The sequence below is a fragment of the Protopterus annectens genome, chromosome 17.part0, assembly GCF_019279795.1.
Source record: "Protopterus annectens isolate FY-2018-M chromosome 17.part0, PAN1.0, whole genome shotgun sequence".
NCBI lineage: Eukaryota > Metazoa > Chordata > Ceratodontiformes > Protopteridae > Protopterus > Protopterus annectens.
In genome coordinates, this window is record NC_056751.1 from 671398965 (window position 1) to 671422493 (window position 23529).

Genomic DNA, 23529 nt, shown 5'->3' on the forward strand with positions numbered 1-23529 from the left:
CATTGCATACACCATGGAATACAGTGAAAACAGTCATCAAAAAGTGGAGAAAATATGGCACAACAGTCTGCATGTCCTCCCCGCAGTCGATTGATGTTTAAAGACATGCAGGTAGGTGCCTGCATGAATGGGTGTGCCTTCTTTAAAGGTCGGGTGTCGGGTTGGCACCTCGGCATCGTAAAAATCCACTGCTAATCATTTGCAGACTGGAGTTCCACTGTGGCGACCCCTAACCGGGAAAAGCAGAAAGACATTAGTTTTAGTGACGTTGCAAAGAACTGGACATCCCTCCAAAATTGATGAAAAGACAAGATGAAAACTGGTCAGGGAGGCTGCCAAGAGAAGTACAGCAACACTGAAGGAGCTGCAGGAAATTCTGGCAAGTACTGGTTGTGTACTACATGTGACAACAATCTCCCGTATTCTCCATATGTCTGGGCTATGGGGTAAGGTTGCAAGATGGAAGCCTTTTCTTACACAGAAGAACATCCAGGCCTGGCTAAAATTTGTGAAACAATACACCAAGTCTCCTAAAAGCATATAGGAAAATGTGTTATGGTCTGATGAGACCAAGGCTGAACTTTTTGGCCACAATTCCAAAAGGTACATTTGGTGCAAAAACAACACTTTGCATCACCAAAAGAACAGCATCCCCACTATGAAGCATGGTGGTGGCAGTATCATGCTTTGGGGTTGTTTTCTTCAGCTGGAACTGGGGCTTTAGTCAAGGTGGAGGGAATTATAAACAGTTCCAAACACCAGTCACTTTTGGCCCAAATTCTTCAGGCATTTGCTAGAAAGATGAAGATGAAGAGGAATTTCACCTTTCAACATGACAATGACCCCAAGCATACATCCAAATCAACAAAAGAAAGGCTTCACCAGAAGAAAATTGAAGATTTGGAATGGCCCAGCCAGAGCCCAGATCTAAATCCAATAGAAAATATGTGGGGTGACATGAAGAGGGCTGTGAACAAGAGATGCCCTTGTAATCTCACATATTTGGAGCGCAATTGCAAGGAAGAGTGGGCAAATATTGCCAAGTCAAGATATGCCATGCAGATAGACTCCTACCTAAGAAGACTGAATGCTGTAATTAAATCAAAAGGTATTATTTGAAGGGTGTGCACACTTATGCAACCAGCTTATTATACATTTTTTATTTATTTGTTTGTTTTTCAATTATATTTTACAGGTTACAGGTCACATTAAAGGTGGGAAAAGTTTTGAAATGATTTATTGTGGTCTCGTTTTTTTATATCACAAAAACATGGCATTTTAACAGGGGTGTATAAACGTTTTATATCCATTGTATATATATATAAATTATATACATAAAATATATAAATGTATGTATATGTACTACAGCCCAGATTAAACTCTCTTTATTTTAAAATAGGTTTTATACTATTCATAGTATTTAGTCCTGGTGGTGAATCTGCCCAAAAGTAGTTAATCCATTTATACTCAGCTAGTTCAGTTCTATTAATTAGGTACCCCTTCACTTATGAGCATATACCTTCTGAAGTGCCCTAAACTTAAATGTACGCTCATTCCCTTACTGCATAATATGTTTACTAAGTGCATTAGAATTCTACGTATATCTGACAGATGGGACCCTAGCCTTTCCTTAAACTTTTGATTTGTTTTTCCTATGTAGAAACATTCACATTTCATGCAGTTAGCAAGATACATGACATTCTCAGTATGACATGTTTCAAACACATTAAATCTAAAGATCTGTTTAGTAATAGGGTGTATATATTCACTATCTAAATTGATATAATGACAGTAAGCACAATTGTGACATGGCATTCTACCTTTTTTACTAATAGGAAGTTCTTTAATTTGGCAAAATGCTTAATCGTTACAACAAAGATGTTGTTTCAAGTTCTTTTCTTTCTTGAAAATAAAGTGTGGCCTATCACCCATGGCCCTCACTAATTATATATACCAGCTCTGGGATCTCACTACAGTGAGGAAAGGGCAGGTTTCCTTATATCTAACTTACCAGTAAGTAAGTACTGTATTCTGCTTCCTTTATGTTGGCCAACTATCATTGTTCGATGTAAAACTTTACAATGATTTGGTCTTTCAATTAAAGGAAAGTTCATTGATTACTGTTTGATGAACAGCTGTTCGATGAATGTGCTTTTCAACAATTAAACATAGACCCATTTTACAGTATGTGTCTGATGAAAATGCTAGCATGGCAAACTGTAGAAAGTTTTGTTCTTTGTTGAAAGTTCTTTTATGGACTCAGAACCAATGCCTAATATGGAAAGTTGTAAACACAGAGTCGGGAGATCTTAGCAGAATTAATGGTGTAGTGTTCATTTTTTATTGGTCACTGGTTGTTATAAGATTTATACAATACGACTGATTTTAATCAGGAAAGGTATAAAGAACGCCTGAGTATGCAGTTTGCGGTGACAGGACCTTGACTTCCTAGTCTCCCAGATACATGTCTTTGTAATAAATATATTGTTATTCTCTGCTGAACTGTGTCATGTGAAAGTTATATGGTACCATAATACTATGATGGTGAAAAAATAAATTATTCATCTCCGTTTCCACAGAATACCAGCAAGAGTGCTGCACGTATATCTGGGAACAAGTAGACAGGTATAAAGTGAATTGACTGAAAGTAGAAAAAGGAGGAAGTCAAGTGCTTTCTTGGGAATATGGTACATTATATAGATAAGTAGATTTTTTTTTGGTGCAATAAAACTGCCACTAGTGTTTCTATACACTACTGGCAAAATATATACATACAAACAACATATTATGTGTATTATTAATGAAAACAGCAATAAAAAAGGCCTTAGTAATGCCAGAATGTGCAGAGTCTGAGACTTAAATGGTGTCACATGACTAAAGGTGGAGGAGAATGATAGTTCACCACTGCACAGTTCAATGTGATGTAAGTCATTGTGTCACATGACTGGAAGTGGAGGAGAATGATAGTTCACCACTGCACAGTTCAGTGTGATGTAAGTCATTGTGTCACATGACTGGAGGTGGAGGAGAATGATAGTTCACCACTGCACAGTTCAGTGTGATGTAAGTCATTGTGTCACATGACTGGAGGTGGAGGAGAATGATAGTTCACCACTGCACAGTTCAGTGTGATGCAAGTCATTGTGTCACATGACTGGAGGTGGAGGAGAATGATAGTTCACCACTGCACAGTTCAGTGTGATGTAAGTCATTGTGTCACATGACTGGAAGTGGAGTAGAATGATAGTTCACCACTGCACAGTTCAGTGTGATGTAAGTCATTGTGTCACATGACTGGAGGTGGAGGAGAATGATAGTTCACCACTGCACAGTTCAGTGTGATGTAAGTCATTGTGTCACATGACTGGAGGTGGAGGAGAATGATAGTTCACCACTGCACAGTTCAGTGTGATGTAAGTCATTGTGTCACATGACTGGAAGTGGAGGAGAATAATAGTTCACCACTGCACGGTTCAGTGTGATGTAAGTCATTGTGTCACATGACTGGAGGTGGAAGAGAATGATAGTTCACCACTGCACAGTTCAGTGTGATGTAAGTCATTGTGTCACATGAATGGAGGTGGAGGAGAATGATAGTTCACCATTGCACAGCTCAGTGTGATGCAAGTCATTGTGTCACATGACTGAAGGTGGAGTAGAATGATAGTTCACCACTGTACAGTTCAATGTGATGTAAGTCATTGTGTCACATGACTGGAGGTGGAGGAGAATGGTAGTTCACTACTGCACAGTTCAGTGTGATGTAAGTCGTGTCACATGACTGGAGGTGGAGGAGAATGGTAGTTCACCACTGCACAGTTCAGTGTGATGTAAGTCGGGTCACATGACTGGAGGTGGAGGAGAATGGTAGTTCACCACTGCACAGTTCAGTGTGATGTAAGTCGTGTCACATGACTGAAGGTGGAGGAGAATGATAGTTCACCACTGCATGGTTCAGTGTGATGTATGTCATTAGTTCTGTTTGCTTTTTTGAAAAGACCCATCATTAAGGCTGCCACTATTCAAGTTTCTGGACAGTTCAAAAACTTGAAGTCTGATCCAGTAATAGGTAACCGAATATAGACATTGTGGCATTTTGTTTTCTGTATCAAACAGAATGCTGGTGTTTATAAAGCCATCACCTCCAGATGGCAGTTTTCTTATAAGATTACTCCAGTGTGATGCATCTCTGGGGAATTAGACATAAAAAATGGGACAAGGGAAGAAGGATGTAGAAGGCAGGACTAAGAGAGCATGATAGGGGGCAATGGATGGAGCACTTTACATTTACAGGAGAAGTGTGGTGGTCTCCTTTTATAACGAAGGATCAGAATACCTCTAGAAAGAATTTTAAAGAAAACATAATATGGTTAGAGACTGTGAACTGTTCCATTGAACTGTGATTTGCTCATCTTCGGTGGACTGAAAGGCTAGTGTGCTCATAGGCTAGTGATGGTAGCTCCAACGGGGAAAAAACATCTCGGAAGAGCTTGAGCTTTGCTAGTTAATCCCACTTCCATCTGATGGATCATTATTAGTAAATCCTTGGATGTATGCTGCTCTCCTTCTGGAATTCTAATCCAGATGTCCAAAGTTAACATCATGAAGGTGAGTTCCTGGCAGTCTGGACCTCATAAACCAAGCAAGATTGAAAAATTGTAATCAAAAAGATGTAAGAAGGGGTCTAACATTTATACTGCAACTGCCTAATTTCTGAATATTTTACAAAGTACTGCAGCAGTATGGAGGTAAAAAGACTAGATTTTAAAATGCACAGTTACCTAGAGTGTTGCTGTCATATCACTACAATTTATAGACCCTACCAGCAGATGTATATTTCAAAATATTAAGATTTTCTTGTATGGCATAGGAGGGTGAGTGCAAATCTTTTGTGACTATGTCAGGCTTAAACTATGAAAGCTCAGTTTTCGCACAAGACAATAAATGTAATGTAGTGTCCTGAAAGTGTAGCTTATTACTTGTGTAGTTACCTTTCCTTCATGAGTAACAGTTGTGTCCCTCAACTCCTAAACCACTTAATCTTCTCTATTTTTATATGTTGCATGAAATATGTCCCTCATCAGCAAAGCCTGAGGATGCACAATCTCAAGAAAAAACAAATAAAAAAAAAAAACAAGTAGTAGTATGGCTTTCTAAAACTTATGCCTGCCCCATGCATATATATTCTGGCACATGAAAAATTAATACTAAACATGCATGCCCTATTGACCACTAGGTTGTTTATTCTGTTAACCTCAGTAGGCTTTCAAAAGCTATGGTATTGTCAAATCAAACTGACTGGTTATTCAAAATAATTCTGTTTCATCAGTCATTGATACTGTCTGCCACAATCATAACAGAAAAGTATACCAAATTCAGTATAACAAAATATCCCATTCAATCTTTGGGGTGTACACGTTTCTTCTTTAATATAAAATAGAAATGCAACATGCAGAAAGTTTTAGGAGCCTTGGTAAGGGTCATGCTGAGCGTTTTCTATTAAGGATTTTGTAAATGATGAAAATGTTTTCCTTATATTCTTTTGTTTCATGGATTTCTACTGCTGGCTTTAGTTCCACATCAGGCAACTGTGATAGCACTAAGCATATGAATAAGCTATTACGCAAAAATCTTAGCTCCAGGTTTGATTAATCCAGCCTTACTTACTAAGGTCGATCTATTAGGGTATTGCTTCTGAAGTGCAAAGATGTGTGTTAAACATTCTTATTTCAGAGGCTGGCTATCTTAGCTTATAACAAACAAATTAATAGACCTCAGATCTGTTTTTATCCTCATTTTTTCAAATTTGGAGAATAATAATTCTCAGAGGTATCAAAGATAATTCATCTGCTGTCAGATTCTGTGGTCTTTTAAGAGTCACCTTTGAGAAGTAACTCACCCTCTGTAGCACTTACATGTTCAGTGTTACATCCTGTTACTTTCACACCTGAACATATCACCATTGACCCTCTGTAGTACTTACATGTTCAGTGTTGCATCCTGTTACTTTGACACCTGAACATATCGTCATTGACCCTCTGTAGTACTTACATGTTCAGTGTTACATCCTGTTACTTTGACACCTGAACATATCGCCATTGACCCTCTGTAGTACTTACATGTTCAGTGTTACATCCTATTACTTTGAAACCTGAACATATCGCCATTGACCCTCTGTAGTACTTACATGTTCAGTATTACATCGTGTTACTTTGACACCTGAACATATCGCCATTGACCCTCTGTAGTACTTACATGTTCAGGGTTACATCCTGTTACTTTGACACCTGAACATATCGCCATTGACCCTCTGTAGTACTTACATGTTCAGTGTTACATCCTGTTACTTTGAAACCTGAACATATCGCCATTGACCCTCTGTAGTACTTACATGTTCAGTGTTACACCCTGTTACTTTAACACCTGAGCATATCGCCATTGACCCTCTGTAGTGCTTACATGTTCAGTGTTACATCCTGTTACTTTGACACCTGAACATATCGCCATTGACCCTCTGTAGTACTTACATGTTCAGTGTTACATCCTGTTACTTTGACACCTGAACATATCACCATTGACCCTCTGAAGTACTTACATGTTCAGTGTTACATCCTGTTACTTTCACACCTGAACATATCGCCATTGACCCTCTGTAGTACTTACATGTTCAGTGTTACATCCTGTTACTTTCACACCTGAACATATCGCCATTGACCTTCTGTAGTACTGACATGTTCAGTGTTACATCCTGTTACTTTGACACCTGAACATATCGCCATTGACCCTCTGTAGTACTTACATGTTCAGTGTTACATCCTGTTACTTTGAAACCTGAACATATCGCCATTGACCCTCTGTAGTACTTACATGTTCAGTGTTACATCCTGTTACTTTGAAACCTGAACATATCGCCATTGACCCTCTGTAGTACTTACATGTTCAGTGTTACATCCTGTTACTTTGACAACTGAACATATCACCATTGACCCTCTGTAGTACTTACATGTTCAGTGTTACATCCTGTTACTTTGACACCTGAACATATCACAATTGACCCTCTGTAGTACTTACATGTTCAGTGTTACATCCCGTTACTTTCACACCTGAACATATCGCCATTGCTGCTTTCTCATGGTTGAAAACGCGGAACTGGATAAACCCAGCGACAAATTCATCTATGAGGAAAAGGCATCATGAATTTTAACAAGCAAAGGGAAAGCTGAACACATTTCATTGTTACTATCTCTGAAACTGTTTATTTCCTTAAATATGAGACCAGTTCACATATTTGCCATTCAAACAGGAACACATAAGAAATGCTAACCTTTGTAATCCAAATGTTTCACAAAACAAAAATTATTCAAATAGATTCCTTCTGGGCTTTACAAAAAGTCATTACTTCACAGATGTCTGTGTTTACTTTGGCCAAGTGAATCAGCACATGACTTCATGTATGACTGATGTTTAACTGTCATATGTCACTAGAGCAAATTAACTAAGTGTCTCTTCTTGTAAATAACAGATCAGCTTATTGGTGCAGTCTGCTCACCTGTAACTATTAATTAATATAACACAATGTGTAGTGTAAGATCTGTGCACAGAACCTTCAGTGAGCCTGTTTAACATTAAACATATTGGCAGAGAATAGAAGAAAATGTAGATATCAGGTGAAAGGGATACTACTATGCACAATACCATTAAGCAGACTGATATGTGTTCGAAAAGGTTTGCAGCGTCTTATCACACTAGGTCGTGTTGATATACAGGGTGGGTACTCAGAAAGGAGTAGCACTTGTAAAGGGCTCTTCAATGCGATTAGGTGTCATTTTAATCTTTCCATATTTTACAGATTGGGACTAGATAACCATCTAAACTATGCATATCTAGCCACTTTATTCCCATTCTGTGAAACTGGGAAGATTAAAAAAAAAACACCCAATTGCATTGAGTAGCTCTACACCAGTGCTATTCATTTCTGAATATAACACTGACAGTGAGATTTCATTTTTTGATCTAAATGTTCATCCATCCTATAGTTTGCATGTTTTCCCTGTGTTTGCGTGGGTTTCCACCGGGTACTCCGGTTTCCTCCCACATTCTAAAGACATGCAACTGGAGCATTTCTCTCCGAGCCTCTGCTGAAAACAGGCTCTGTGGAGCCTAGTCAGACTTTCCTGGTCAACAAATGTTAAATAAATAAATAAATAGTAAAACATCAAAACAAACTACAGATAAATATCACTTTAGCATCATGCTGCAGATTCCTGATAAACCAAATCTTAATCTCCCATTAACTGTTCTATATTCCCACAAAAACATTCCTTAATATCCTGATTGTTTATCTTTTCTTCACAGAGGCTATTTCATACATCCATCACTGTAACTATGTAAAAAATATTTTAAGTGGGTAGCAGCTGTCCATACCATACCGAATTGAAAACTTTTGTTTTTTTCACAACTTTTCTTCTAAAAATAACCATAACGTTGGACTCTGACAGTTCCACTGATATATTCAAATATTTGTGCCATAGCCTAAACAAGTTCCAAAAAAAACAATTCAGAGGTCAAAAAAGGCTAATAAAGCCAAATGACCTGAAGGCACTTTGGAGTTTTAAAAAAGTTCTCAGCTGCCATTATCTTTTTAATAAACATTTTTCTGCAGAACTGCTTTGGGGTCATTTGAATTTACTAATGACATCCCTTTACCCAAAGATTATATTATGGCAGTGGACCACTGCAGGGAAAAGGGATATTTTGCCCACAGGGGTGTGTTGATTGGTTATGACAGTGTAGCATATATGACAAGAGTTTCCTTATAATGGGCAGATACACGAGCTGATCAAAAAATGATATACAGTTATTACACGGTGGCATCATTATAAAAAGTTATGTCTCAAGCTTTTCATTGTTTTACCTGCTTGCTTGCACAGGTGCAACTTTTTCATTCACTGAGAAAGTAGTTGCTGCAGGGCAGTATAGAACCGAACAAAATACCTGTATAATTTTTTTTTCAAAGGAAAAGGGGTAATTTCATAGCACTACTGAATGACTATTGCTAAATATATGCGTGTACTACTTAATAAAGATTAATAAGGAGGAGACATGTCTTAGCATGGGCAAACAAAGGCAAAATTGTAGCAATTTTTCTTTCACAATAAATCTTTCTCCCATATAGTGAAAGTAATGTATTTTTTATGAAGAACAAAATACAGTACGCTCGCTGCTCATACAATAACTTTTTTAAATACTGGATGTTGTTTTCCCATTATCAGAAATTTATAAATGAGAATAGTTTAGTCTGACATGGGCAAAAATCAGTTTTAGCTACTTGCTAACAATTTCTTACAGCACTTATGAAAGCAGTGCAATTTAATTAATTCAAAAGAAAAATCCTGTATGTTGCCTTATTGGGTCTATATTACTTCGCCGAACACTTAATTGAGGGAATTGCTGATCATCGATCTTAAATTAGCGAGAGCTCAATTATACAAATGACTGTTCCAGCCAAACATTTCCTAGGGAAAAAATGGTACGTCAGCTGCTGACCAGAACAAATAAAACAAAATTTAAAACCCTGCAAAGTGGGGAGCTTTGACCCCCACACTCCCCAATGTGGGTGGGTTTTGCCCCCCCACACCCCACTAACTATATACCTACTCTGAGATTGCACTACAGTAGAGAAAAGGGCAAATCCCCAATGACGGCCATCCACGTCCTTTTCCTAGGAAATTTTTTGCTGAAATGGTCTTTTCCTTAATTGAGTTTTCACTAATGAGTTCGATGATTAGCAATTCACTCAATTTAGTGTCCGACAAACTCAAGTAGACTACCTTATCATAATAATTTTATTTCTCTGATGTATTTAAAATCAGTTCCAGTTTGTTAATGCTTCTGACAATGCTCGGGCATAAAATGCAATTTTTTCTGTCATGTGCAAAATGCAGCACAATGCTTATTTTTTCCAAGATGCCACCTGTCGTCTGTCTAGATTATTCAATTTTCTAGTACTGTAAGGGAATGCTCCAGTTTTTTTAATTGTATAAAGCACTAACTAGGTATGTCCTTATTTAGTCATAGCATACAGTGTTCTTTTGTAATACTAACCCATCTACTGCACTGAAAATGAGAGTCAAACATTAATGAACACTGCTTTCCTGGTTGCACCCATCTATCCCTGTTACTGAGTGACTGAGAGGCTTGTCAGATTAAAGAAGCAACTGATGACAAACAAACAATGCATAGAAGCACACTGAATTTAAAAAATAAATGTTCAGGCGTGCTTAATATGCATCTTTTACTTCCTCATTTAAAGATTTTTAGTTTGTGTACTTTTGTGCAGCGGTTAGCGTTGCCGCCTCACAGCAAGAGGTTCTCCGGTTCAATCCTCGGCTGGGGTGCCTTCTGTGTGGATTCTGCTTGTCCTCCCTGTGGTCATGTGGGTTTCCTCCGGGTGCTCCGGTTTCCTCCCACATCCCAAAGACATGCTGTAGGTGGAGTGGACATTCTAAATTGACCCTAGGTGTGAGTGCATGCATGTGTGTGCCTTCTGTGGAAGGTTGGGCGCTGGGCTGGCAACTCGACACTGGAAAACTCCACTGCCAATCATGAGTGGACAGGTAATCCACTGTGGCGACCCCTAACCGGGAAAAGCTGAAAGAAGAAGAAGAAGAAGAGTTTGTGTACTTTTATCAGCTTGGTTGGCACTTCTTTACCATAGCTGCTGTTATGCAACTTTGAATTATTTTTTAGCTGAATGGCTGCACACTCCCTGCCTGCATGCCTGGAGAATGCTACAGGTTGCTTGAGGTGGTGTTTGCTTTAATTCTTCAGCAAAAGAGAAAGGATCATAGCAACTGCAAGAAGCAGCACTGAAGGACCTTTACTACTGTTTTCCGGGCAAGTGAAAAATATGGAAAGTGGACACACTGCATATTTTTATTTTTACGTAATTTATCAGTGCTAAGATGACTGATGTATGACCTACATCTTGAAATAATACAGATTTTGATTCCTAGAGCATTTATGACCTTCACTTTGTAATGTTACAGGGTTTGATTCCCTTAGTCTATACTCGGCAATGTCACAGCTCTCAACTTTTTACCTACAGAATTAGGGACAAAGTAAAACTGAAATAGGAAAAAACACACAATTTAGAAAGACTTTAAAAAAATGGTCTTACCTCAGAAAATGGACAGAAGAAAGAATGTAAATTAATATGTAATCCTTATATAAACTGCAGTGAACACATGTATTTAATGATGGCAACCTAAACCTTTTATAAAATACAGTTTAGGATATATAGAGCTACATTTTGTGCAATATTTGGGACTTGGCTAAGAATGAGAGGTACAGCAGTATGTTGCCTGCTTACTGCTTGTATCTGAACAAGCAACTTAAGCAGACAATGTATCCAAGCTGTGCCTTATACTGGGTTATCTGTAAGTAACATAATATCATTCTTTATATATGGTCAGTATTAATGCAGGGTTTGATTTCCCTCATTATGGACTTGCCTGCCTATTGTGTGTATGAGTATGTAAAGTAACCAAAGATGTAAAAAGACATAAGTCTATGGCTGAGAATAACTGAGTCTGTTGTTGTTTGCTCAGTATTCTTGTTTCTCATGACTAATATGATTTGTGTGAGGCAAGATTAACTACTTTGTCACTATTTGTGGGAAACAAAGTTGAAATACATAACTGTGGTTATTATTAGCTAGTACTAGACTTGACAGGGATATTATGTATTTGTGTGAAACAACTATGAAAAACACTATGATGGCTATTTTAATCACATTCAGACATTGGAGGAGTACACACTCAGCAAATTGGCTATAACTACTGGTAGCCATCTGTTTGTAGATAAAAGTAACTGAACATTTTGTTATTTCACAGTTTAAATGGATAATCTGGTTTTGATTTTGTAAGAAGTAAGTTGAAATGCTTTACTGTGGTTAGTGTGTGTTTGCTATAAATAAACATGAAATTTCTAACTCTAGACATTATTAATACTTTTTACCACAATCAGAGATCTGAGGTGTACACAGTCAACAATGTGAGTATAAGTGCTAGTTATAAGAGCTGCCTGTGGATTAAAATGACTGACCTTGCTGTCATGATCAAGTTAAACAGTTTTTAATCTGGTTTTACAGGACTAGTGGGCATTTCAGTAAAATAAGTTGGCTTACTTTACTGTGACCATTTTTATTATACAATCAGATATATGAGGCATACACAGTCAATAATGTGGTTGTAACAGGTGGATTTATTTTGATTTGCTGAGAAAGTAGTTGTTGCAGGACAGCATACAACTGAATAAAACATCCGTATGATTTTTTTCAAAGGAAAAAGGGTAATTTCACAACACTGCTTAATGAATATTGCTAAATATATGTATGTACTACTTAATAAAGATTAATAAGGAGGAGACATGCCTTAGCATAAGCAAACAAAGGCAATATGGTAACAATTTTTCTTTCACGATCAATCTTTCTCCCATATAGTGAAATTAATGTATTTTTATGAAGAGAAAACTGCAGTATGCTAATCATACAATATATTTTTTAAATACTGTATGTTGTTTTCCCATTATCAGAAATGTATAAATGATAACAGTTTAGTCTGACATGGGTAAAATCAGTTTTAGCTACTTTCTAGCAGTTTCTGACAGCCTTATGAAAGCAGTGCAATTTTCTTATAGCAAAAGAAAAATCCTGTATGTTGCCTTATTGGGTCTATGTTACTTTATCGAATGCTTAACTGAGCGAATCACTAATCATCGACTTCAAATTAGCGAGAGCGCAATTAAGCAAACGACTGTTCAAGCCAAACATTTCCTAGGGAAAAAATGGTAGACCAGCTGCTGACCAGAACAAATAGAACAAAATTTAAAACCCTGCAAAGTGGGTGGGTTTTGCCCCCTACACCCCACTAACTATATATAACAACTCAGAGACTGCACTTCAGTGGAGAAAAGGACAAATCCCTGATGAAGGCCATCCACTTCCTTTCCTTAGGAAATTTCTCAATGAAAAGGTCATTTGCTTAATTGAGCTTTCACTAATTTGAATTTGATGATTACCAGTTCGCTCAATTAAGCATTCGACAAACTGAAGTAGACTTGCCTTATCATGATAATTTTTTTCTTTGATGTATGTAAAATCAGTTCCAATTTGTTAAGGCTTCTGAAAATGCTCGGGCACATAATACAATTTTTTCTGTCAAGTGCAAAATGCAGCATGTTGCTTATTTTTTTCAAGATGCCACCTATATTCTGTCTAGATTATATAGTTTTACAGTAATGTAAGGGAAAGTTCCAATTTTTTAATTGTTTAAAGCACTAATTCGGTCATAGCCTGTAGTGTTCTTTTGTGATACTAACCCATCTACAGCACTGAAAAAGGTTTATTATGGCAACGTTGAAACTGCATCAGTTAACTGGCACATGGTCAAAAGGCAATTTCCCAGGTAAGCAGAATTTCAACCCAAAATTGATCAACTTACACTACAGTGAATGGGTAGTGTAGGTCAATCATTTTGGTTCAACATTGTGCAGGGCATGCTTCAGTGAGGAACAGGGAATTAGCCCATTTCCTCACTGAAGTGCAATCTTGGAGTTGGTATATTTAATGTACAGGGGGTGTGGGGGGCAGATCCCCCACATGGGGGGTCCAGGGGGCATAGCTCCCCCTGTAAATACTAGAAGTAATGTACTATTGATAGAGTTCAATAGTACATTAATGTGCCTAGCAGGAAGTGAGTGACGTCACCTCCTGCTATGTCGAATACATCGAACCATGGTGGTTGATGTATTCAGTTTCACTTTGGATTTACATTAGAAATTTTGTATTCAGCATTTTGAGTAGGCCTTTGTTATTGGTTGACCGAAGCTGATTTGAACTTTCAGTAGTAAACCCACTGAAAATAGGAGTCAAAAATTAATGAACACTGTTTTCCTGGTTGCACCCATCTGCCCCTGTTACTGACTGAGAGGCTTGTCAGAATAAAGAAGCAACTGAAAACAAACAAACAATGCATAGAAGCCCACTGAATGTAAATAATAAAAGTTCAGGGGTGCTTAATATGCATCTTTTTCTTCCTCATTTAAAGATTTTTAGTTTGTGTACTTTTATCAGCTTGATTGGAACTACTTTACCATAGCTGCTGTTATGCAACTTTGAATTCTTCTTTAGCTGAGTACACTTCCTGCCTGTATGCCTGGAGAATGATACAGGTTGCTTGAAGTGGTGTTTTCTTTAATTCTTCAGCAAAAGAGAAAGGACCATAGCAACTGTAAGAAGCAGCATTGAAGAACATTTACTACTGTTTGCAGGGTAAGTGAAAAATATAGAAAGTGGACACAGTGCATATTTTTATTTTTATGTAATTCATCAGTGCTAAGATGACTGATGCATGACCTGCATCCTGAAATAATACAGATCTTGATTCCCTGAACATTTATGACATTCAATGTGTACTGTTACAGGGTTTGATTCCCTTAGTCTATACCTGGCAGTGTCACAGCTCTCAACTTTTTAACCTACAAAATTAGGGACAAAGCAAAAAAAAAATAATTAGGAAAAAGCACACAAATTAGAAAGACTTTAAAAACTGTTCTTAACTCGGAAAATGGACCGAAGAAAAAAATCCAAATTAATATGTAATTCTTATGTGAACTGCATGACCACCCATATTTAATTATGGTAACCCAAAACCTTTTCTAAAATAGAGTTTAAGACATATAGAGCTATATTTTGTGGAAAATTTGGGACTTGTCTAAGAATGAGGGATAGATCAATATGCTGCCTGCCTACTCCCTGCATCTGAACAAGTGACTTAAGCAGACAATGTATCCAAGATGTGTCTTACACTTGGTTATCTTTAAGTAATGTAATATCACTCTTTATATATGGTCAGTATTAGTGGAGGGTTTGATTTCCCTCATTATGGACATGCCTGCCTACTGTGTGCATGAGTATGTGAAGTAACCAAAGATGTAAAAAAAACATAAGTATGTGGCTGAGAATAACTGATTCTGTTGTTTGCTCAGTATTCTTGTTTCGCATGACTAATATGATTTGTGTGAGGCAAGGTGAAATACTTTGCCCACTGTTTGTGGGAAACAAAATTGAACTACTTTATTGTGGTTATCATTAGCAAGTACTTGACTTGATAGGGTTATCATGTATCTGTGTGAAACAAATATAAAATATACTGTGATGGCTATTTTAATCAATTCAGACATTGGTGGAGTACACACTCAGCAAATTGGCTATAACTAATCATGGCCTGCTGTTTGTAGATAAAAGTAACCAAACCTTTTGTTATTTCTCAGTTTAAATGGTTAGTCTGGTTTTGATTTTGTGTGAAGTAAGTTGAAATACTTTACTGTGGTTAGTGTGTGGTTGCTATAAACAAACATGAAATTCCTAACTCTAGACATTATTAATACTTTTTACCACAATCAGAGATCTAAGGTGTACACAGTCAGTAATGGGGGTATAAGTGCTAGTTATGGGAGCTGACTCTGGAATAAAATGACTGACCCTGCTGTCATGATCAAGTTAAACAGTTTTTAATCTGGTTTTACAGGACTAGTCTGCATTTCAATAAAATAAGTTGGAGTACTTTACTGTGACCATTTCTATAACACCATCAGATATATGAGGCATATACAGCCAATAATGTGGTTGCATCTGATGGATTGAGAAGCCATATGTAGACAAAGTAACTTACCCCTTCTGTTGTTTAACTATTGCTAAACAGTCACTGATCTGGTCAAGAGAACAAAACAACAATAATTCAAGTTCGTTTGCACGTAGGAACTCAGTAAGAACTGATAATACTATATCGGACATAGCTACTTCCAGCTCCACCTTAAATATGAATACAGAGCATGTAACCGGGAACAAGGAAGCTCCCCCTTGTGTTCAGATTAGCCAGCCTAGGACAGTAGGTGCTGATATCATAGCTTCACAATCAGGCGGAAATGGAGCATGTAGGAAAGAGACCCCACATACTTCGAATTGCAATGAAAAAATGAACGAGCAGCTCAGAGAGGACAACGAATGCTTGATGATGCCATACCCCATTCACACACCAAATTTTCAGCAACACAGTCAGGGCAAAGGCCGCTTCAAGTGGAAAACATCAACAGAAGAGGAGAATGCCCTCACAATCAAAAGGATGTGGCAAACGAAAAACGGACAATAATTTGAAATATCTCTAGTCGTAGTTTGAGCAAAGATGAACAATCTGTTCTTAGTAAAGGCACAAGTTTTATACCAGCTAGCTGTATGATGATTACAGAGAACATCATTGAACTGAAGACATTTACTAGAAACTTAATGCTGAAGCTGCATTTTCAGGATGGAAATGTAAGTAATAAAAGCATTAATCTGTTTAGAAAGGCCAGTGGTTATGTCCTATAACTGTGGGAGTCATTGAAGCATTTGAGAAGGCTTGTATTAATTATATTTATTTATTGTATGACAGTAGGAGCCATACTAAATGTTTTGTGAACTTGAATTGTGATGAAAGGTCAGCACTTGAAATACTTTTTAAGGATCATACAATTTGTTTTAGACCAGCTGATAAAGGGGGACCACTTGTTATCATGGAGTACATGTTCTACAGGGATGTCATGTTTACTATGTTAAACAATGAAGTATATGAAAGAATAGAGCAAATACAGGTTGACAATTGTGTTTGTAGAATACGCAATGATTTATTTGAATGTATGCAATGCAGCCAAATCACCATGGAGTTGTATAATTATTTCCTGGTAGATGATCCCGCTACTCCTATAATACAGGAACTGCCCAAGATACATAAGCATCCACATAATCCACTGATGAGACCTATTGTGGCTGGGCAAGGATGGTGTACTGGTCCACTATCGATTTATGTAGAACACTTTTTGAAACCTGTACTAGCCAGGAATAAATGTATTCTTAGAGATACGAAACATTTTTTAACGGATCTACATGATCATATCAGTAATTTTCTGCCCACTATGAATTGTTTAATGGTCACCTTGGATGTACAGTCCCTGTTTACTGTAATTCCCAATGGATTAGGACTAGAGTTTTTGTGTCAATATCTCAAGGAAGATGGAGTGTATGATACCAGAACTATTGATCTTCTGTTTCCTGGTTGAAATTATACTGGAGAATAACATCTTTATATTTGAACAGTGCATACATAAACAGTTGGATGGTGTGGCTATGGGCACTTCATGTGCTAATAGCTACGGCAAGCTTGTTATGGCAAAATGGGAAAAACAGCATATTATTGAAGGAACATGGTCAGAGAAAGTGGTATTTTATCAGAGATTTGTAGATGACCTCTTCCTGTTGTGGGAAGGAGATGCTACAAATCTACAGCAGTTCTTGAGTGACATCAATAGAAGTATACACTTTTTGAAATTCACAGCCCACATTTCAAATAAGAATGCTGAATGTTTAGACATTAGTATAACTAGGAAAAATACAGGGTATTTTTGTACTGAAATCTTCTGTAAAGAATGCTATGTCCATAGGCAAAGCATACACCCCCAACATGTGTTCACTAATGTAATAAAAGAACAAGCATTAAGGACTTTAAGACTAACAGCAGAGGATGACAAGTTTGAGAAAGAATTACATCAGCTAGAAGACAGATTTATAGAGAGAGGGTATGGGAGGAGAGAGGTTCTTTCCATTACCTCGAGTATGGGTTCTCCAAGGAGGAAGGAGGGGAAACCATACTTTTCCAATCAAGGTCAAGCTTATGAGGAAAAGAGCAGGAAGGATAACCTGCTAAGAATTCCTATTACGTATGCTAGTAATATTAGATTACTCCAGAATATCTACCATAGGAACTGGAATATACTATGTTCTGATGACAGAGTTAAGACTCTGGTAGGGACCACCCCTCAATATGCCTATAAGAATAAGAAATCCCTTAAGAGACTCTTATGTGGCCCCACGTATAAGCAAGCAATAGATGTTCAACCTACCACTCCCGTATATGGGATGAAACCCTGTAACTCCTGTAACTATTGTCAATATATTGACAAGAGAGGGCATTTTAGACATCCAGACACTGAAAAGACTACCTATTTCAGACAGCTGATTGTACTACCACTAACATTGTGTACATAGCTTTCTGTACTACATGTTGTTCATTCTATGTGGGCATGACCGCAACAAGGTTTCATGATAGGATTAGGGAACACATATATGACATAAACAGAGGGGCAGGAACTAATGCCCTGGCTAGGCATGTTTTAGTATCAGGGACAACACACAACTTTCATTTCATGGTAATTGAGAAAGTTCAGCTAGGAAGCAGAGGTGGTGCAATTAGGAATTTGGTAGAGACTAAAGAGCTTGAATGGATTATTAGGATGTGTGCCAACATGGGCAAAGGCCTGAATGATAAAGTTTGTATTAAACCTGTTTTGGTTAATAAGCCACTATGCAGATAAAGTCTCTATATATGCACGTTTATGTATTTTTATTCATGTTAATGTTTTATTAATTGATACGTCTCTATCTAGTGCTTCTCCTTTAAATCAGTGGATATTAAGCTAATTGTTTATTGGGAACTGACACTGATAGGCTGTTGCTGTTTTTAAAAATCCCTGTGGAGTTTATTGAGTTGTCTGATGAAGTAGCTCTGGCTACGAAAAGCGCTCACCATTTTTGTACTGTGGATTAAACTGTGGAGCTTTATTTGATACTATCTGCTGTGGTCTGGTGTTTCCTATATTTTTCTGCAAATACTAGTTGTTTGGGAACCCAGTCTGCTCATACCACTTTGTACTTTTTATTTGTTGATTTATTGTATTTGCTGAAATAGGTGTAAATAATATATGGCATGATTTATTATAGTAAATGTATGGGGAGGTGTTGCAGTGCACCATGTTAGCCATAATATTTAATAAAAAATAAAGCCACATCTCCATGAAGAATTTAAATGTAGATGATTTAAATATTTAGGTTAGTTTTTATATATTTGTCTAAATACATTACCAATAAAACTTATCTTAGTTATTCACAAAGAGAACTGGACTCTGCATTGCATCTTTGGTTCAGGCTATCTGCGTATTTGTCCATATTATTTCATTATAATTTATCCAGGACTGTAAAATATTACAGATTTTTGGCTGCATAGTATATACCACTACAACTGTTTCATGATATTTAGCTCTATTTTGCATTTTACTTGTTTTGCCTAAGCATTTGTGTTACATTCATATGTTTGCCTTGGCCCTCAGGTTATGACTAAAATGGGTCCTCTACCAGCCCACTCAGCCAGTTAACAAACAAAATAAATAAGTAAGTAGAAAGATACATACATGTATATGTCAATTCATTCCCTGCCTATCACTATCATACATCAGCACTGTACACAATATATGGCTATTTTTGGTGGTTTGGGCAAGATGTTTGTGGAAGTAAGTGACCACTGGTACTGTGGAGCAATGCATAGCATTGCCATCACACATTGCTTGCTGTTCTGGTTGAATTCTTGACTTTTGTCCTTTTGGTGTGAATCTGGATATCATGCCTGAGTCTTTGTGAGTTTTATATAACTCTTCTGTTTTTTTCTAACACCCCATAGGCATGCCATACCATAAAGACATTCAGTAGGTGAGCTGGTGTTTTTCCCATTTGCCTTTGGTTTGATCTGCTCTGTGTATACGTGTGAGTGTGTGTGTGTGTGTGTGTGTGTGTGTGTGTGTGTGTGTGTGTGTGTGTGTGTGTGTGTGTGTGTGTGTGTGAGTGTGTGTGTGTGTGTGTTTGTGTGTGTGACGTGTGACTTGGCTTCGCATGGCCACTGTCATTATATGTTTGCATGTGTGAAAAAATCACTGCATCTTATGATAGACTTGACATGGTTAGGGGCTGTGTCATTATATGTGTGCTATACATTACTGTGTTCATTCTCTTACAATCAAACATCAAATGTATACATAGGTGGCTAAGTTTTGGGGTAAGAGGAAAGCAAGCATGCTGTATGTATACACCTGATGGCAACAAGCTGAAATACACTATTGTATTTTACTTATTCTTTCATATTAGTCCTAGTCTGGCATCAGACAGGTACACAGATGGTATCTGTCTCTTGAGGTTAAGAGTGAAGAGGCATACTGTGTAGGTATATGACAGCAGACATTTGAAATATATGGCTGTAGCTAAGATACTCATAGTTAGACACTAGAGGGGTACACAGTATTTGATTCTCTTTTTGCAATGGTATGGAAGAAAGCAGTATTACCAGATGTGATGCAGACATCCTTCAAGCACAAAGCATTTAGTTACTTGGTTTGCATGTTTTTCTCAGCTTTGAACATTAGGCCTTGAGTACAATCTATTTCTTCATTGAAAGAAGAAAATAAGACAATTTCTTTTCTTTTTCAGTCATAATTTTTGTTCAGGCCATCACTTGATGAAAAAGGTAAGAAAATATAAAATGTATCTCAGAACATCTATAGTCCTGTGGCTTCTGGGGGACCTCCCACCCCCCAGAATTTCATAACTTCTGAGAACCTAGCAACCCCTGAGACCTCTGGCTTAATTCAATTCTTTCCTTCACAGTTATTACAGTACAGTCTTGGCCAGTTAGGATGTGTTGAAAGGAAGCAGAAAAAATATGCAGGAAATAGCTGAAGTGTAAGACAAAGTATGAGACGACTAGGAAATACATAATCTGGAAGGGAGGAGACTGGGATGGGAGGGAAATAGGGCACTGGAGGGTATCTGAGAAGAGATGGTGGACAATGGAGTGGGGGTGTATTTCATGTAAGGCAGGCCCTACAATCACTGTATATGACATTTAAAATTGGTGCTTGGGGTGTGGCTTGCTAGAAGGGGTGTGGCTACCTAAAGGAAAGGGATGTGCTTACATTAAAACCAAAAACATAGCTGGGAACAAAACCAACACACAGGACTTTAATAAAATAAAATCCAAATAAAATAAATGCACAATAAATTGAAGCGCTTTTCATCTAGTCGGTGACTAGACTTCCTCAGATAACAATGTGCAAGACAAGTTTTAATTAGTTAGCAAGTAAACACACACACACACACACACACACACACACACATATATATATATATATATATATATATATATATATATATATATATATGCTACATCAACACAATAAGTGTAATGTATGATAAATGGAATGCATAAGTAAAAACATAAATAAATACATAGATAAATAAATACTGTAACTACAAATACTACAGACATTTCCCTCCTTTCCAAATACTCCCATTTTGTGTATAAGCTGAAAAGGGTAAATAAATAGGTACTTGAATCTATATGAATATGTTAAAATGTAAAAATATATAATATATGTAATATATGTATATGTATATGTATATATATATATATATATATATATATATATATATATATATATATATATATCAGTAAGAAATTCTTGTAAATTTCACTGCCAAACTAACATATCTCAATTTTTGAATTTTTAATGTACTGGCTATGCATACCCAGAAATAAAATTAAAAGCCTAAACTATGACTCAGGTGTAGAGTCCATACAGAGTCCTGAATAAACATACTACAGTTATACACTTAATAGTAGTGACAAAAACCGAGGATTATATATTGGAGCTTAACCCTGTTTTTAACCTAGGAGTTGGATACAAGTGAAATCCAACACCAGTCATACTACTGATCTGCACTAAATGATGGTATTGAAGGTGATGACAGCTAGGGGGTCTGTCTCCTAGGTCTTATCCATTAATTATGTAGTCAAATTCTCAAGTCTTAAAAGGCACTGAATGGAACACATTTAATTGAGGCCTGGAAAATGGTAAGTGTCTAAGTGAATTTGCCATATTAATTCCAGTCTCTCCAGCAGTAGCAACCTTGGGCCACCTCTAGGGTCTTTCATAATGTAGTCAATAACCCTAAATGTAAATGTGTGAGTGGGATTCAGCTTAATGTGGTTAGCTAATGTGTGTTCGATTTTCTCTTTCCTGATGTTATATAAATGCTCATACACCTGCTCCCTCAATTTATGGTCCTTCTTCCCGATGTAGAAAGCGGTACATATTTGGCTTTGAGCTAAATAAACCACAAAAGTGGAATTACAATTAAACCTCCCAGAGGTTATAGTGTAATGGCTGTTCTGGATGTTGAAATTATAGCCTACATCCATAAACTTACAATAGTTGCATGACTCGCACCTTGTCATGCCAGGGTGTTTGACTGACCTCATGTTAAGGTTTTCCAATAAGTTCTTCAGGTTACTCTCTCTCCTAAAAGTGAAAGAGGGGGTAGACTCTATTTTTGTTCAGAGACTTTAGTCATTGTTGAATAGGTTATAATTTTTCTTTACTATAGCCTGAATATCTCTATTCTCCATACTAAAGGTTATTATGAAACTTATCAGAGACTTAATCAATTCTTGATTGATACTACTATCCAAGTTTCTACTTGTAATTGACACAGCTCCCAACAAAGGAGTGTATGTTCCATTGGCCCTTTTGTATCTCAGTGGTGAGCTCAAAAATAAGTTCCTCAGGGTAACCCCTTGTGATGAACATTTCACCAATTTTTTTGTCAATTCTTGATAAAATCACTCTTGATTGTTACCATCTTTGCAGCCCAAATTAGTTGGCCCTTTATTAGCGACATTTTTGGTGAAATGGATGCAAGCTACTGTAATGCAAATAAGTATTTGAAAATGTGCTCTTCCTATGTATCCTAGAAGTCAATTTCTTTAGGGTCCTGTCTTTTACTAGTTTGATATCGAGGTATAAAATCGCATCCTGGTGAAACGTATAGGTGAATTCTAGGAATTTGGTGGTTTCATTCAAATATTTAAAGAAATCCACCACTTTATCCAAACTACCATTAACTATGACAAAAATGTCATCCAGGTAGCAAGTAGAAAATGAGATCCATTCAATTAGATCTCCTTTGTTAAAAATGTGTTCCTTTTCCCAATGGGCCATAACTGTGATAGCAAAGCTGGCCCCACAAGGGGACCCCATCACTACACTGACTTTTTGAAAGTAAAATTTATTTTCAAATCAAAAATAATTGTTAGTTAAAGTTATATCCAACAAAATGTTCACCAGTCTAATTTCCGACTCATGTGCCCCTATCTCTCTAAGGAAGTGGTCAGTCCTTTCTAACCCTTCCAGTTGTGGGATTGAGGTATACAAATCTTTGACGTCTGTCATCAAAAAGTTGTAATTCTCCTGGAATGGAAGCTCATTCAGCTTGTATAAGAATGTCCAGGAGTCCTTATAGATCTAGTCCTCATCCTTTAAGTATTTTTTCAATATGCTGTCTACTCCCTTTGCTATTGGAGAGGTGATACTTTGAAGCGCGTCTACAAGTGGCCTCATTGGTGGGTCAACTAGAGATTTGTGGATTTTAGGGACACTGAATAAAACTGGTGTCCTGGGTGCCAGCATAGTAAGATAATTTAAAAGGAGCATGTCAACTAGTTGTTCTCTAAATAGGGCATTCAAGCAATCCTTTATTCTCTTGTAAGCTGT

General features: G+C 37.1%; 1 protein-coding gene across 1 annotated transcript in view; it reads right to left on the reverse strand.

Moving 5' to 3' along the window:
• Positions 1–23529, reverse strand: part of LOC122791747 (intelectin-1a-like) — a 478747-nt gene that overhangs the window by 19394 nt on the left and 435824 nt on the right. The window contains exon 7 of the mRNA XM_044059659.1: positions 7072–7175. Within this exon, the coding sequence (XP_043915594.1) occupies positions 7072–7175 (104 nt within the window). The remainder of the gene's footprint in view (positions 1–7071; positions 7176–23529) is intronic.